A 14,297-nucleotide genomic window follows, 5' to 3' on the forward strand; every position below is an offset into this window, starting at 1 on the left:
TATTTTGCTTTTAAATTAGACTTCTATTAATTCTGTAAATTGCAGATTTTGTAAGAAGCCAAGCATGAAGTAACACTTTTGTGACATTTATACACCCACACAAGACATTAAACTCATCTGACTTTGCCCAAAACTGAAGTGAATGTCTCTTAAGTGTTTCTGAACCCTTTTCTTCATGTCAAATTTTCTGATATCAACAAAGTGCTTTATGTTCAGTGTTGTCAAGCTGACTTTAGAAAGGTTGTCACAAATCCCATCAATCGCAGCATTGAAATAGATTTACCTGGCTTCTCCGTCCAGCAACATGCAGCGTGTGTGCACAGAGGCCCTGATCAGCTCAGTGGTAAAGATGTAAAGGAATTTGTCAAATATAAATGTTGCCAGAAAGCCGTGACTTTTCATACCAGAGACGATTTAGTCACACGTCTGTTCCTCAGATCTCCAGGCCGCTGCTGGCCCACTTTCACTTCTCCGTCCTCCAGGAGCTGCATTATTATGCGTCGAGCACGAGAAGAGACAAAGTAACCCACCGCACTGAACAAACACTCTGAATATTGTAAACGGCTGCTGGATGGTCTTGTTAAGAGTGTACAGTATGTATTGACTCTGTTTAATTAGTACAGTTACGAGGGCAGGTGGAGGCTATGTTAAGCGCAGCGCAGGTTACTTTGACTTAGCTCTTGAAAGGAAATGAAAACCACTCGGTGTGTACTCTGCATGGGCGGGTTGAGTTGGAGCAGAATGGGATGGTTGTCTAGGTAAACATGCCTTACATAATGCCGGCAAAACCATTTGGACTTTGAATGGGAGCTTTTAACGTGTTTATGTAGTGAACACTTAACCTGGATGTAGAAACACTGCACGATCTGAAAAATACATTTCCGTGTCCTCTGTTTTCTACCGTTTCTCTTGGATGTTACTGCTGAATTTCAATGAGTCCTCGTAGCCGCTGGATGTCATAATGACCTTATTATTGCATTCAACCAAAGCCCCTCTTGATGTTTAAACAAAGCCATCGCCGGTTTATGCAGGACAAACATGGAGCTGACGCAAATGGGCCTTTATTGTGTCTCTGGAAGCACAATGAGGTCTTTGGGATCTGCAGTAGGAAATTTGAAACGGCAAACAGTCCAACCCACATCTCGGCGAAACCTCTTTGTCTCCCGTTTCTGGCTCGTGTACATCTGAGACCTTATGAGGTAGAAGAGAGCAAACTAATTTAAGGACATTTCAAAGGTTGGTTATATTCACAATGAATTTGTTAATAGCTACAGACAGACGTTCATATAATGACACTATAAAACATAACTAAGTTCTTCATCCTGTGTTTTATTTCAGTTTAATTAAATGACTGTCCTTTGGTGACACTTTATAACAGGTTCCAACCCACACTTTATGATATAATAATGCAGAATGTTTCATACATTTATTTGTATTTCCTCCAAATCAGGTGGAATCCGTCTCTGGATCCAGTTATACAGAAAAAGGGCATTTCAGACGTGATCTACATGTTGCTGTCTGGCAGCGGTCAAAATCAATATAATGATGACCAAAGCTGATCCCTGACACAAAATCCACACCCATTGCTTTCTATTTCTCATTGTATTACAGTAGTGTATGCTTGAAGGTGTCTGTTCATTCTGCCCTGATTTGTCAATTGGCACCTGCCCGATGCTTTTGGTTTTACTCCCCCGTGCTGCACACTAATTAAAAGGATAAAATAAAAAATACTCAAATGCCATCCAATAGCCTCTAAATGCGACACAAAGTATTTTGGATCATGCAGCATTTTTATTTTAGCAAGTTGTACAAATAAATGAATGTAATAATTGTGAATCAACATTTGACATCCATTCGGTGTTGATGAATCCCAAATCACAGTGATTTGGTCATTTATTAATGGTGAGCGACAGGAATTCATGCCACATTCACACGTTACTTAACCATGTTTTGTGTTATATATCATCTGCAATTTTTATCTACACTTCTTTAATGGTCCAACAATGGATTGTCCAGAAGGAATCTATAACTGCTTTCAAAATGCTCATGTCGTGACCAAACATCTGGGAGTGCATTACATCACATAGATACATTTATTAAGTATTTATCAACTCGTATTTATAGTTATTAGCAATATAATTATTAATGTATCCTGTATATGTTATATTATGTTACACAGCTTAAATTCTGATCCCATCTCGTCTTTTCTAAGAAAGGGTAAATGCTGCTTTGTCTTCATAAAATCCATTCAAGCCACCTGATCAGAGTACAGCACAATGACAGCCATCATTATTAATAAACCATCACTCAGCAACACATTCAGTGAAGAAAGAGACATGATCAGCAAATACAGTGTGATGGTGGAGCTTTGTCCTGGATGGGAACACAACATAATGGAGACAAAGATGTGAAATCTGTGCGTCTGTATTCATCTTATGTCACTCAATCCCTGAATCTACTCTGGTGGTGCGCGTGAATACTTCTATAGTGTACTCTGAACCGATACACGCCCTGACAACCATCGAGGTGTAATCAGGTACGAGAGTAACAATTTACCTCAGGGTGACGTCACTTCCTCTCTCCGCATCTTCCCATAAAAGCGGGCGCTGTTGCGGCTCGGTGTCGGTGGAGAGAGAGAGACCGGAGAGGACGGAGGCTGCCGGGTTCACCGATGCTGCTGCAAGAAATCTAGCTCTCCAGAAATACCGAAAGTCGACTCAGTTTAGTTCAGGATGCGTCCGTAAATCCAGCGACTGTCTCCAAAAAGGGTGGAAATCACACCTGCTGATATAAGCTTCGCTATCTTTCTGTTGCTGGAGAGCTTTATTGCGCGTCGTCTCCGAACATGATCGGGAGAGGGCTCTTCGTTGTGACAGTACTGTCCAACTGCGGTAAGGAAACGCTCGTGGAAGTTGAGTGACACCATGTTATAGGTCGAGTTTGTTGAGAGAAACCTGCGCTGCCTGGGTTCAGCACCAAGGACAGCGGCACACACGTCTTTAATTGCGGGGGAAGATTCACCTGCGCCTTTTGGCACATTTAGTCCCCCGATGAAGCGGTCGGTGTTTTGGTGACAGTGAGAATAACATGACATCTTCGGGGATTAGGAACAACATTATCATGATAGGATGATGCGTCTTTTCTTGCTTTTCTTGCAGTTCTGTCATTGCCAGTGACTCCCAGTCAGCTGGAGAATGAGGACGTAAAGGTAAAGCTTTTGTCATTAATATCACCATTTGCACTACAGTTCTTTTATTATTATTGTAAAAGTAGTAGTATACAGTAACCTGTTATTATTTTATGTAAGTGTGACACGTCCTTCTACTTGCAACACTGAAAAGGCAGGCAGTGATTATAAATAATATTCACTTGAGTACCTTCTCTACTGCAGGGCAATCTCTTCTTCAAATCAATTCTGAGAGCAATGGAGCCTTTACCGCCAGGATTTGGGATTTGGTATTGCCAGATCCATTTCACATAGAGAGAGAGAGAGAGAGAGAGAGTGAGAGTTTCTATAGATGTGAAGGGGAGATGTGGACGATGTGTGAAAATGGACTGAGTAACACTCAAAGGTCTGCCTCTCGTAACGCTTTGAAAATAGATGAAAAAATGAGTGAAAAATCCTCCTGCTTGACATTGAAAGCACAATGGGAGTTGAAATGATTTTGATCTCTCGTCTGAGAGTTTCGTATATCTTTTGAATTCGCGGGCGAGTTAGCACAAGAGCAGCATTCAAAGAGAAGCAGATGAATTAGAATTCTCTCAAGCTGTTCCACATAGCCCTCACCAAGGACTTTACCAGAACGTCCTGAATTTACAGTCGCATCACCTGCGTACAGAATATCACTGACTCATCAAAGTGGACAATTCAAACAATTACATTATGACAACATTATTGGATGTCACAGGCACAATACGAGAAAACACGAGAATTTCAGTCATTTTTGTGCACTTTGTGTGTCTGCAGGTGATGAAATGCATTGTGGAGGCGCTGGCAGGTGTGCTGTCGAGGCCCCTCCCCTTGCCTGTCAGTGAGGAGTGTTTGGTCACACTGAAGACAGGTGAGTCAGTCTCTGTGTCATTTTTTGACAGTATATTTATATATTGTATTACTCAGCTCCACCACCTCAAGTGGAACACACACCAAACATGTTAAATGTATTTCCCTTAAAGGAATAGTCTGGATGATTTGAAGTAGGGCTGCATGAGGTACTTGTCCATAGTCAGTGTATTGCCCACAGTAGGCGGTCAGCACGCCCCCAGGAGCAAAACAGTGTACTGCTGTCAGCAAAACATATTTCAGCCACCTTTAAACAAAAAAAAATCAATATTTGTTTGAGTGAATACTATGTCGAATATTTTCACTGCTTTACCTTGCAGTCAGACAGCTCTCTCCAACCGGAAACTAAGCTGCTGTCTGTGCTCTAATCTAAGGCTCGAATGCATTATAGTGATGATTCATTGATCAATACTAAATATGCAATCATTTCCAAAATTCTGCAACCTACAAGGATTTTAGTGAAGGCTTTATAGTTGTTTAATTAGATCTAAAAAATTAGGTTGTTCAGCTTTACTTTGACCATATTATCATCATCATCATCATCATCATCGTGGAGACTAGGACCAAGACTGAAACAAATCAGGCATCGCTGGAGGAGCCAATAGGAGCCAATACGTAGTCTCTTTTTTATCGAGCGCATGATGCTCTCATCATAAGGTCAATAGGTTGATGCGATGGCTGCAGAGTAAAAAAACAACCTGCTCTGTTGTATGCAGCGAGGTCACGAGCACCGAGTAAAGAATATCCAGTTACACAACCAGTGTATTACCTTCACGCTGTCCTTGTTGAAAAAAATCAATCGGGGCATTACTCACCGAGTGTTTGTTACAGAGAGAGAGGAACTGTACACCGCCAGAGGGATGTTAAAAGAGGAGCGGGAGAGAACAGAGGAGTCAGAGTCAAGGACAGGAAGAAAGCTTTCAGACTGATATCAGAGCACAGTACAGTAGCTGTCTCCGGTGTGCTTGCTGCGTACAGTATGCAGTGCCGTTTGTGGGTCAGCAGAAAGTGCAGTGCTCACTGCTGCTGCAATCCTCTGGGGGAGTCTCTGTGGGCCAAATGATTAATTGCGCTCTTGCTTTGAAAGCAGTAAATTTCAGGGCTATTAACTCTGACGAACCACTGAAGCAAATTTGCTGAGTCCTTTGAAAAAGTGAAGGGGTAAAGACCTGTGTTTTACCCTGTGTTTCTGCCCATTGTCTGTTCTTTTCTTGCTTGAGTGAGACGTTTAACCACTAATTTGCTTCATTTTAACGTGTGTTTCCCAGATGACAGGCTGGTTTCTATCCTTCGCCATCATAACTTTCTGAAGGTGCTGCAGGACGTCGCTGTTGAAGGTGAGTCACGGATCACGCACACACACAGCCGATGTGTGTGTGTGTGTGTGCCGGGCGCGCTTGTTTACATGTGAAAGCTCAACCGACTCATTTTGATTGCAGGTCGTCAGGAGAGAGCTCAGCAGCAGAGAGATGGTGCTGCGTCTGAACCAACCGCACAAACTCCTCACGCTGCAGATGACGATGTCGCTGGTCAGATTCTCCAGAAGCTCCGATTCAGACTTTTCTGCATCGTTATGCTGCTTATTTCTCATCACAGTTCAACAACATTCAGTCGCTTTCGATTTGAGGAAAATCTCAAATCAACGTTTTGAGACGCACCAGCTGTCAAAATGATGTATGGCTTTCATTATTTTATATTGTCAGCAAGGCAGGGATGACAAACAGAGGAGATAATGCTTGAGGTGAATTGTATCTCTGCTGATGCTTTCTGTGGACAGGATCCGGACATACATGAGGTCCTTCCACCCGACAGGCTTTTTAAAAAGTTATAAGACTCCCTGTAGAGCACAGAGTGGGCGAGGAGCAAAGCCAGAACAAGTTCAGCAATGATTAATAAGGTCCATCAACCCTGGTCCTCTGTATGTTCTCTGACAGCTAGAGATAGATAAACTGATGAAATGGTATTCAAATAGTTAAGGGATACAATTAACACTGCAGAAAATGTGTGAAACCATATGAAAAGATGAACATAATGCACTAAAAATAATGTTGTATGGCTCTGTAAGCATTATTTTCTCAGTTAATCAATGAAATATTCAGTACAGCCCAAGAGGAGGTCTTCAAGTTTTTTATCTGAACAATATTTTGTTTATAATAAGAAAAAACAAAGAAAAGTAGCAAACGTCTATATCTGAGAGGCTGGGACCATCAGATATTTGGCATTTGTGATTAAAAAGGACAATTAAAACAATCTAAATTAATTTAATAATCAGCTTATTGGTTCAGTTCTAATATAAGTACCTCCTTTCTGTTGAGTTTTAAACTTACAAAAGCTGAGAGATATGGATCTTGACGTGTCCCTTTGAGGCTGTGGTGAGAAAGTTACAAAGGCAGACACATGTAAGCATCACATGATGCACAATTGTATTACTGTTACGTAAAATCTGATATTATGACCCACTCCATTCAGCAAAAACACACAAATTCAGTCCCGACACAAAATGACCCCATCAATAAACTGTTGTGCTTTTGTGTAAGCACCTTCTTTTAACATCACAGGAAAATCAATGCTCTCGAGTAAATTAGATTCCTACCCCTCCTGGTTTTCAGACCGATCCATGTTGGAAGCTTTAGGAGGCCCAGGTGAACGATCCATCCTGTCCCAGAAGAGAAGGACAGGAAATGGAGACGGAGAGGAAGAAAAGGATGACAGCCTGAGAGACGGAGAGTCACAAGACGACAACTGTGAGGTGAAGGAGAAGAGGGAACACGACGAGAGTCCAGGAAGCCACGTGTCTGCGCCTGTGGATGAGTGGAGTGAGGGCAAGGCTGAAAAGAGGGAGGAAGAAGAAGAAGAAGACGAAGATTCTGAAGAGAAGAGAGTTCATTCTGAGGAGGAAGACATGATCAAGGATAAGAAAGGCAAGTAGATATCGTCTTTCTTTATGCTTGTCTTTTTTTGGTCTTAATTACAATTTTTAAAAACACAAAAAGGTAAAACAAAAATAGAAAGAAACAAATAACATTACAGCAAAACATGCAGATTCAGAATTACAGCTTGATGTTGTAAGTGCCCAGTCAAGTCAAATGTATTCTTATTCAAGAAACAAATGACATCCAAGCTAATTCAAATATGTGACAAAGTTGACCAAAGATATGGAGATGGCAGAGCTTTGCAGATGAGATCTCCTGCTGCCACAGGACTGGCTGATCGATGGAAGTGCTTCCGTGATGAAATCAGCCCCCCTGACTGGGGAGCAGGGACAGCATGGCTGGCACACTGACAGCACACCAACAGAAGTGATTAAATGTCTCTGTGTCGCAGAATTCAAATGAGCTGGTGTGCATGATGAGAGCTATCTTTAGATCAAGACTGCACTCAAGATGTAGCTTCTTTTAACAGAGAAAGTATTTTTCTCTGCACTAAAATGGCAAAGAACTATGAAATGCCTATTCTATAAAAAGGGATACTTCGCCAAGTCATCTGAATGCTAACAGTCACGCTGTTGATTCCCATAAAGCACAGCTAGCAGTACTGGGTGCAAAGCTGCCAGCTGGCAAGAAATATTTCATTACAAGAAGTGGAATCTTGCTAATGGTGGAGAGTTTCTGGCTTGTAGGTGCTTCAGTCAAAAAAAACATAAAAAAATCATTCTTTATTCTCTTTTTCCACATTCCCAGGTGTTGGATCTGATGAAAAGAGAGATGCACCAAGAATGAAATCAAAAGAGAAGAAGTTTGTTGAAGAAGATGAGGAGGAGAAAGACAAGAGAGCTTTCTCACACAGCCCTAAACAAGAGGTGGAAGAGGAGGATGAAGGAGAGATGGAGAGAGAGAGTAAGGAGAGCCATAAGCAATGGAGCAAGAGGGGCAAGGCGTTGCAGATGAAGAAGAAAGCGGCCGAAAAGGAGGCGCAGCAGGAAGCGCCGCATCACTCGAAAGAGGCCACAGAGGAAGAGAAGAAGAAAAGACACACGCAGAGCAGTCCGGAGGAGAAGGAGCTGCAGATGATCGCTCGGGGGGAACCAGAGGAGGAAGAGGGGAGCGCCAGCACAAAGGCAGAGGTGAGCCGAGAATAAAAAGTTAGTTTGCTTTCTTCCTGCAAGTTAGATGAGAAGATTGATACAAATTGTATCTGAGAGTGGCACCAATCTTGTCACGTAACTTTTGTCAAGAAAGCAAATAAATGTATCTCCCAAGTTGTTAAACTATATTCCTTTAAATAATGACATCGTGCATTATGTTAACAAGGCTAACTGTACCGCTGAGCTGTCAGGTTGACCAGCTCAAGCCCCAAAAACTGAATATGTTTCTGTGTTTCTACCTTCAAATAATAATGAAGCAGAATCCTTCCTGCAGCCTGAATCCCATAAAGGTAAAAGATGTCCCTGCTGCTGCTTGGCAGCTTGCACAGAGGAAGCTGGTGAGACTGTGGTAGCCTTAATGGCCACAGACATGTTTGATGTAACCGTGAGGCTGGTCATGATGTCCTGCTAACAGCCAAAACATCAATGCATGGGAGGTGATTGTGTCCAGATATATTTAGATTTTTCCTATATATATATATATATATGATTGTTTGCACTCTAAGTATTTTCTTCTCCTCTCATTATATTTGCAGGAGCCAGAGATTGAAAGCCTGGCAGCCATTGAGTCAGAGCTCGAAAACGCTGCCCAGAAACTCCATGAGATGCGGCGAGGCTGAGAGAGAGATTGGTAAAAAAGAAATAAGTTGACACTGCAGCCTCCTCAGCCTCCTCCGCCTCACCAGCTGCCTGGTATCCACAGCTAAAGCGTTTCGACGAGATATTATCTTTCGCTATATTTTTCCAGAAGATGCCCACTGCTGCAGCCTCCCTTGTCCCTCACACAGATTAGCAAACAGTAGATGCACATTGCAGCTGGACATGCATCCTAAAAACAAACATTTGCACAAGTTCAGTTCATTCAAGCTCATGCATATGATATTCATAACACACAGTAAGGCCCCCGTCAAGGAAAACCTTCATGTCAGTGAAGGTTGACAGCTTGTTTTTTTTTTAAATTTTCACAGAAAATCATCTTCTCTTTCTGCAAATGTATCTCGCCTGCTTTTCAAAATATTTTAACTTATTGATTTATGTGAACGGTTGAGGTAGATCCAGGAACACACACACACACACACCAACAAGGTGAGGTTTTACAGTAGCGGCATGCGTACATGTACAAAGCTCTTGCTGCTTGCTTACTTATGGGGAAGCAGTAGAAGAAGACGTAGATGCTTACTTATTATAGATACAGTTGAACTCAAATCTAGCCAAGGACATTTTTAGCAGATTTAATGAACTGTAATTCATTTATGTAAGAAAACCAATAAATTGAATAGTTTAACTGGAAATGTCTGTAAACTTTTGGTAGATCATTTTAATGCCTCTAAAATGGAATGAATATTTGCATAAGACGATTAATGCAATAAACTCTGTGTAATAACTCATTTACACCTGTGTAGTTATCTTAATGGATTGTTTGACTGGTACAATTGATGGGTTTTGAATCACTTTCATTCCAATATATACATAACTGGTTAAGATTACCAGAGTTATACGGTATTCTTTACCCATGGTGAACCTGGCTTCTCACTGTAAAGACACTGATTCACACTGTACGGTCTGCACTTGGTTGTGTTTGTGGGCGAAGAAGCCGAGAATATGAATCATCACTCTGACACACAAGCTGTTTATACAGAATATTCAAGACAACAACATTTCAACCCTTAGTTTTGGCATGAGCGTTACATTATTAATGTGCTGCTACTATCGAGAAGAAAGAGCCACGTGTGGTGAATCATACAGTGCGGTATTCACAAAGCAAAATGTTGAAAGCTCTTGAACAAAAAATAGGCTATATATATATATATATATATATATATATATATATATATATATATATATATATATATATGCAAATACAGATGCAAATACAGTGAGTCAAAAGTCTGAATACCAAGAGAAACGTTTTCCTCTGCGTGACTTTCTAGTTGGGCAATAACCACAAACAACTGTTGTTATTTCACTTGTTCGACGTGTTTTATTTAGAACTTTCTGAAGAAACGCATTATGCTGCTTGATCAATATTACAGCTGTGGATCAGAGAGATTCATTTAAGGCTGCCCTCCTTTTCAGGTGTATGTGTGCGGGTGACAAAACAAGCTGAACGACAACAGCATGAAAAAGGGCACCAGGTGGCGACATTAGGCTGTAGCTGTCAGCAACAGAGATTTCCTTTGTGTTCCTTGGAACCCGGGTTCATTTATTTCCATCTTGTCTTGTGTAATAGTTCCAGTAAACCGAGCAGGAATGCTTTGCATCAAAGCTTAAACGAATAAAAAATATCCTCTTTCTGCTCAGCTAACAAATCAATTCAACAGACAAGTTCTGTGCATTATTCATGTTTGCTGGAAGAACTCATACATTTTTTAGACTTCTGTGTTTATTGAAGAAGGCATTACAGTATTGTTACATAAACCTGAGTGCAAAGTGGGAGAACAAACCAACATCTGTATGTTACTCCTGTAGTGGAATAAAACAATCTTTATGCTTTATTAAGATAAGGACAAATCCATCCTCCCCATGTCATTAACTTCAGCTGCAGACATGATGGAGTGTCTAAGCAAAGGTTGATTTCCTGCACTCTGTCAGAATGATATTTGTGTTAATTACCAATTAATACTTTCCTGCTAAGATGTCAAAGGTTGACATGAACAATTGATGTCCTAGTTATGCAGATCAGTCACATGTGTAAGTATGCTTCGTGTGTGATGTTAGTTTAAAGATCTTATAGTAAATGGACCAAACAGAGATTAAGACAGAAAAATCTGGAAACTTGTGTTCGTATAAAAAATATAACATTTTATTTCCAGCTACGAAGTGAAACATGTAACATTTTTGTCACACTTCTCAATACAATAGTAAAAAATACACTATCGATACATTTTGAAGCACAGAACAAATTTGGCTTTTAAATTAACTTAAACTGTACAAATATATACATCATTTACACACAAACAACAACAAAAAGGAATGAAATTAAAATTCTTCCAGTCTTTTCTTCTATTTTTGTACAAAATAGACTTTGTTCCTAAAACCACTTGGTTTCGTCTTTCTGACCTGAATCAGGAAAAGTCAACATGTCATTTGTTTTTTCTTTTTTTCTCTCTCAGTGCCGTGGCAAAGCCCACTGTGTCGCATATCTAACCTTAAACTCAGCACGCTGCTTGCTTTCTCATCCAACATACTGGGCGGAAACGATGACCTTTCCTCTACTCTGTGAGCAGGGTGAACCGCTTAGAGGCAGAGACAAGGCCAGCATTCAGGCCTGCGCTAACAGACACACACACACCCCCCCACACACACACACACACACGAGGACACATTCAGACCTGTTTGCACAGGGGAACACTGGCCTGCTGTGGTCTGCGTGCTACATCTACAGCTGCTTAGAGTTTCCAGGTCTGGTCTGGAGTTATTAGACACTCAAGGAGGACGTCAAGGTTTAGATAAGGTTAAAAAATGCATACAGTAGAAACGGACAGGTCTGTAAAAAGGGATTTCAAGGGGAACGGGCAGCAACCTGACAGTAGGTTTGTCAACAATAGAAGTTATAGTGCAGGAATCTCTTGGAGCTGCTATGCAACCCTCTGTCTGATGTGGCTGATGTGTGACAGCCATACGAAACACACACTTAGATAAGTGTCTTGACTACTTTTACAATGAGAAAACGATGAAATAAAACATATATACTGAGCTGCAAAATGAGATGGAGTTCTGTTTGTTTTCAAGTCACAAGCTGCGGTCGTCCATCAGCGGCTCACGCCATGTCTCCCATCATCTTCTTGTAATACATGGACTCGAAGATGTCGTTCTCCCCGGGGCAGTTGTAGTGGCAGGCGCAGGACTTGATGAACATCATGTGCTTCTTCATGAACTGTCCGTCGGGGCATTTGAACTCCATGGGCAGGGTGGTGGTTCTGTGGGGGGTGCAGCAGCGGCCGTCCAGGCAGACGCCGCAGAACTTTGGCCTGTAGGACTTGGTGGTGGTGCAGCCAGAGATCTCAAACTTCATGGGCTTGGAGAGTCTGGGTGTACGGATGCACTTTTTCCCTTTCTGTGGGAGGAAAATGAAGAGAAAAACAACTTAATTCAGCATTCTTTGGGTGTCTCAGTGCAAATACTGTAACTGTAGAGCTCATTCAGGCAGTGCAGATTAACAGAAACTCACCCTAATGCTCTGCTCCAGCTGTGACTCGCATGGTCGCACCATACACAACCGGGTCTGTTTCTCCAGGCGGCAATCGCGGTTATCATTGGTGACCCTGGTGGAGACACCGAGGCCGCAAGTCTTTGAGCACGCGCTCCATTCAGTAGTCTGAACCAGGCAGTTCTCCCTCATCATGGAGGGATCTGGGCCATAGGTCTCCTCCTCTCTGTAGGCTGCAAACACAGGCGCAAACACTGGATCAGAAATACCATCCTGATTATGATCGCCTCTCTTTTTAAAGACCAACAAAGAAACTACAGTTGCATGCGCTTCAAAGAGAAGGAGACTAACTTACCAGCCAGAGCTGAGCCCACGAAACTGGGTCTGTTGGGAGAATCACACTTCCACTCCTCGCAGCACTTCCCTGGCACCTTGACGCGTCTTGGCATGGGGCAGTCGGGGCTGGGCAGCCGGATGTCCATGGCGCAAAGCGGCACACAGCCCACGGCTCCATCCAGACAGGTACACTGGTATTTGCAGCTGCTCTGGAACGTCTGTCCGCTCTTGTGCACCATGCCTCCGAACACACAGGTGGCTCCCTCTGGAGCTGCGGGAGAAACGAGGATGGAAAGGTCACCACGCGGTTCAAACTTTAAGGACGGCTAATGATAGACAGCAGGACATCGCAGAGAAAAAGCAACAACTTTCAAAGGCTCACCTGTGCACACTCCTATGCGTCTGTTGATGGGGGCTCCGAAGTCACAATAGAGGCCTTTGTGTGGGTCACAGAGGTCTCTCTCGGTGCACAGCTCCCCCATCTGTTTGGCACACACCCTGCAGCAGCCGCAGCCGTCCAGCACCAGGCTCACTCCTGGGGGGCACTGAGGGGGAGTGGAGGGGCACGCACACTGGTTGCTGCACTCCTGACCGGCAACCTGAGCACACACAGACACACGGTTGGTTAAATATCTCCACAAAGTGTATTAAAGGTCCAGCACATGAAGAAAGCCAGAGCTTACAAGAGCAGGTATGAAGACTCAAAACATTGCCCTTATATTTAAAGCCGAAGCAGTATGAAGCCACTTACCATGTATGAGAGCATGATGCACAGGAAAGGCAGCAAAATCATTTTCTTCATTGCGGCAGACATGTTTTCTCCCTTGTAGAAATAGATTCTAGTTTTTCCTTAAGTCTCGTTGAGGAAGTCTTCCTTTCGTCTCAGAGTTTGAGAAACCGTTTCTGATCAAGTTGATCTCTTGTCTCGTAGAGTTTCTCTGCTGCTCCGGTCCTTCTTTCTGTCTTGGTGAAAGCTAGAGGTTAGCTTCGGTAGAGGAGCTGATCTGAGTTCTGACTGCAGAGCCCTGCTCCCTTTATACTCGCTGGCCCTCGCGGCACGTCACTGGGGGCTGAATGGAGAGCCAGCCCTGGACAAACATGGACATGCTTGGCATTCTTTCCTCGCTTCCTGACCCCCACTCCAGACATCCCACATTCCTGCTGTCTGAAGGCAAGGCTCTGCTGCTCTCTCTCTCTCTCTCTCTCTCTCTCTCTCTCTCTCTCTCTCTCTCTCTCTCTCTCTCTCTCTCTCTCTCTCTCTCTCTCAGAGCGGCTTTCATCTGGAATGGGAGGTGAAGTCTGGTTAGAGGCTTGGGACCCCACACTGGGAATTCCTAAAGACTGACTTCACAAACAGACAGCCGGTACCGGTAAATATTAATTCAAAAAAGAAGAAGAACAAACTTCAGCGTAGTTCAAAAGTGAAGGCAAAATACATGAAAGAAGAACAGTTTCATAAAAAAATTCATGAATTCATAAAGATGGGTCAACATGTACCGGTAATGGTTTAAATAAAGTGATGATGCGTCAGCTCTGGCTTCAAAGGCTCTCACACAGCCTGTACTTTAGTAAATGAACAGCCAGCTGTTAGAGAAAGGAAGTTCACTTGAGTCATTAACTTGAGCTGGTTATCCAACAGGCTGCTCGTTCCTGCACACTTGGCAACT

The 14,297-nt window shown here is 42.7% G+C and overlaps 2 protein-coding genes across 2 annotated transcripts; one reads left to right on the forward strand and one right to left on the reverse strand.

Annotated features, from left to right (window-relative positions):
- The first annotated feature begins 2,641 nt into the window (after positions 1 to 2,641).
- LOC306793565 (uncharacterized protein) lies at positions 2,642 to 9,468 on the forward strand. Its single transcript, XM_079291218.1, has 8 exons — positions 2,642 to 2,891; positions 3,159 to 3,208; positions 3,968 to 4,061; positions 5,329 to 5,397; positions 5,500 to 5,589; positions 6,670 to 6,981; positions 7,741 to 8,123; positions 8,681 to 9,468. The coding sequence occupies exons 1-8, from the start codon at positions 2,846 to 2,848 to the stop codon at positions 8,762 to 8,764; spliced, it is 1,128 nt and encodes a 375-aa protein (XP_079147344.1). The 5' UTR covers positions 2,642 to 2,845; the 3' UTR covers positions 8,765 to 9,468.
- Positions 9,469 to 10,549: 1,081 nt separating this feature from the next.
- On the reverse strand, positions 10,550 to 13,616 carry ccn2a (cellular communication network factor 2a). Its single transcript, XM_079290240.1, has 5 exons — positions 13,382 to 13,616; positions 13,013 to 13,229; positions 12,650 to 12,901; positions 12,316 to 12,527; positions 10,550 to 12,201 (listed from the first exon to the last, which is right to left on the reverse strand). The coding sequence occupies exons 1-5, from the start codon at positions 13,442 to 13,444 to the stop codon at positions 11,905 to 11,907; spliced, it is 1,041 nt and encodes a 346-aa protein (XP_079146366.1). The 5' UTR covers positions 13,445 to 13,616; the 3' UTR covers positions 10,550 to 11,904.
- Positions 13,617 to 14,297: the final 681 nt, after the last annotated feature.

This window comes from Melanostigma gelatinosum (assembly GCF_949748355.1).
Source record: "Melanostigma gelatinosum genome assembly, chromosome: 19".
Lineage (NCBI taxonomy): Eukaryota > Metazoa > Chordata > Actinopteri > Perciformes > Zoarcidae > Melanostigma > Melanostigma gelatinosum.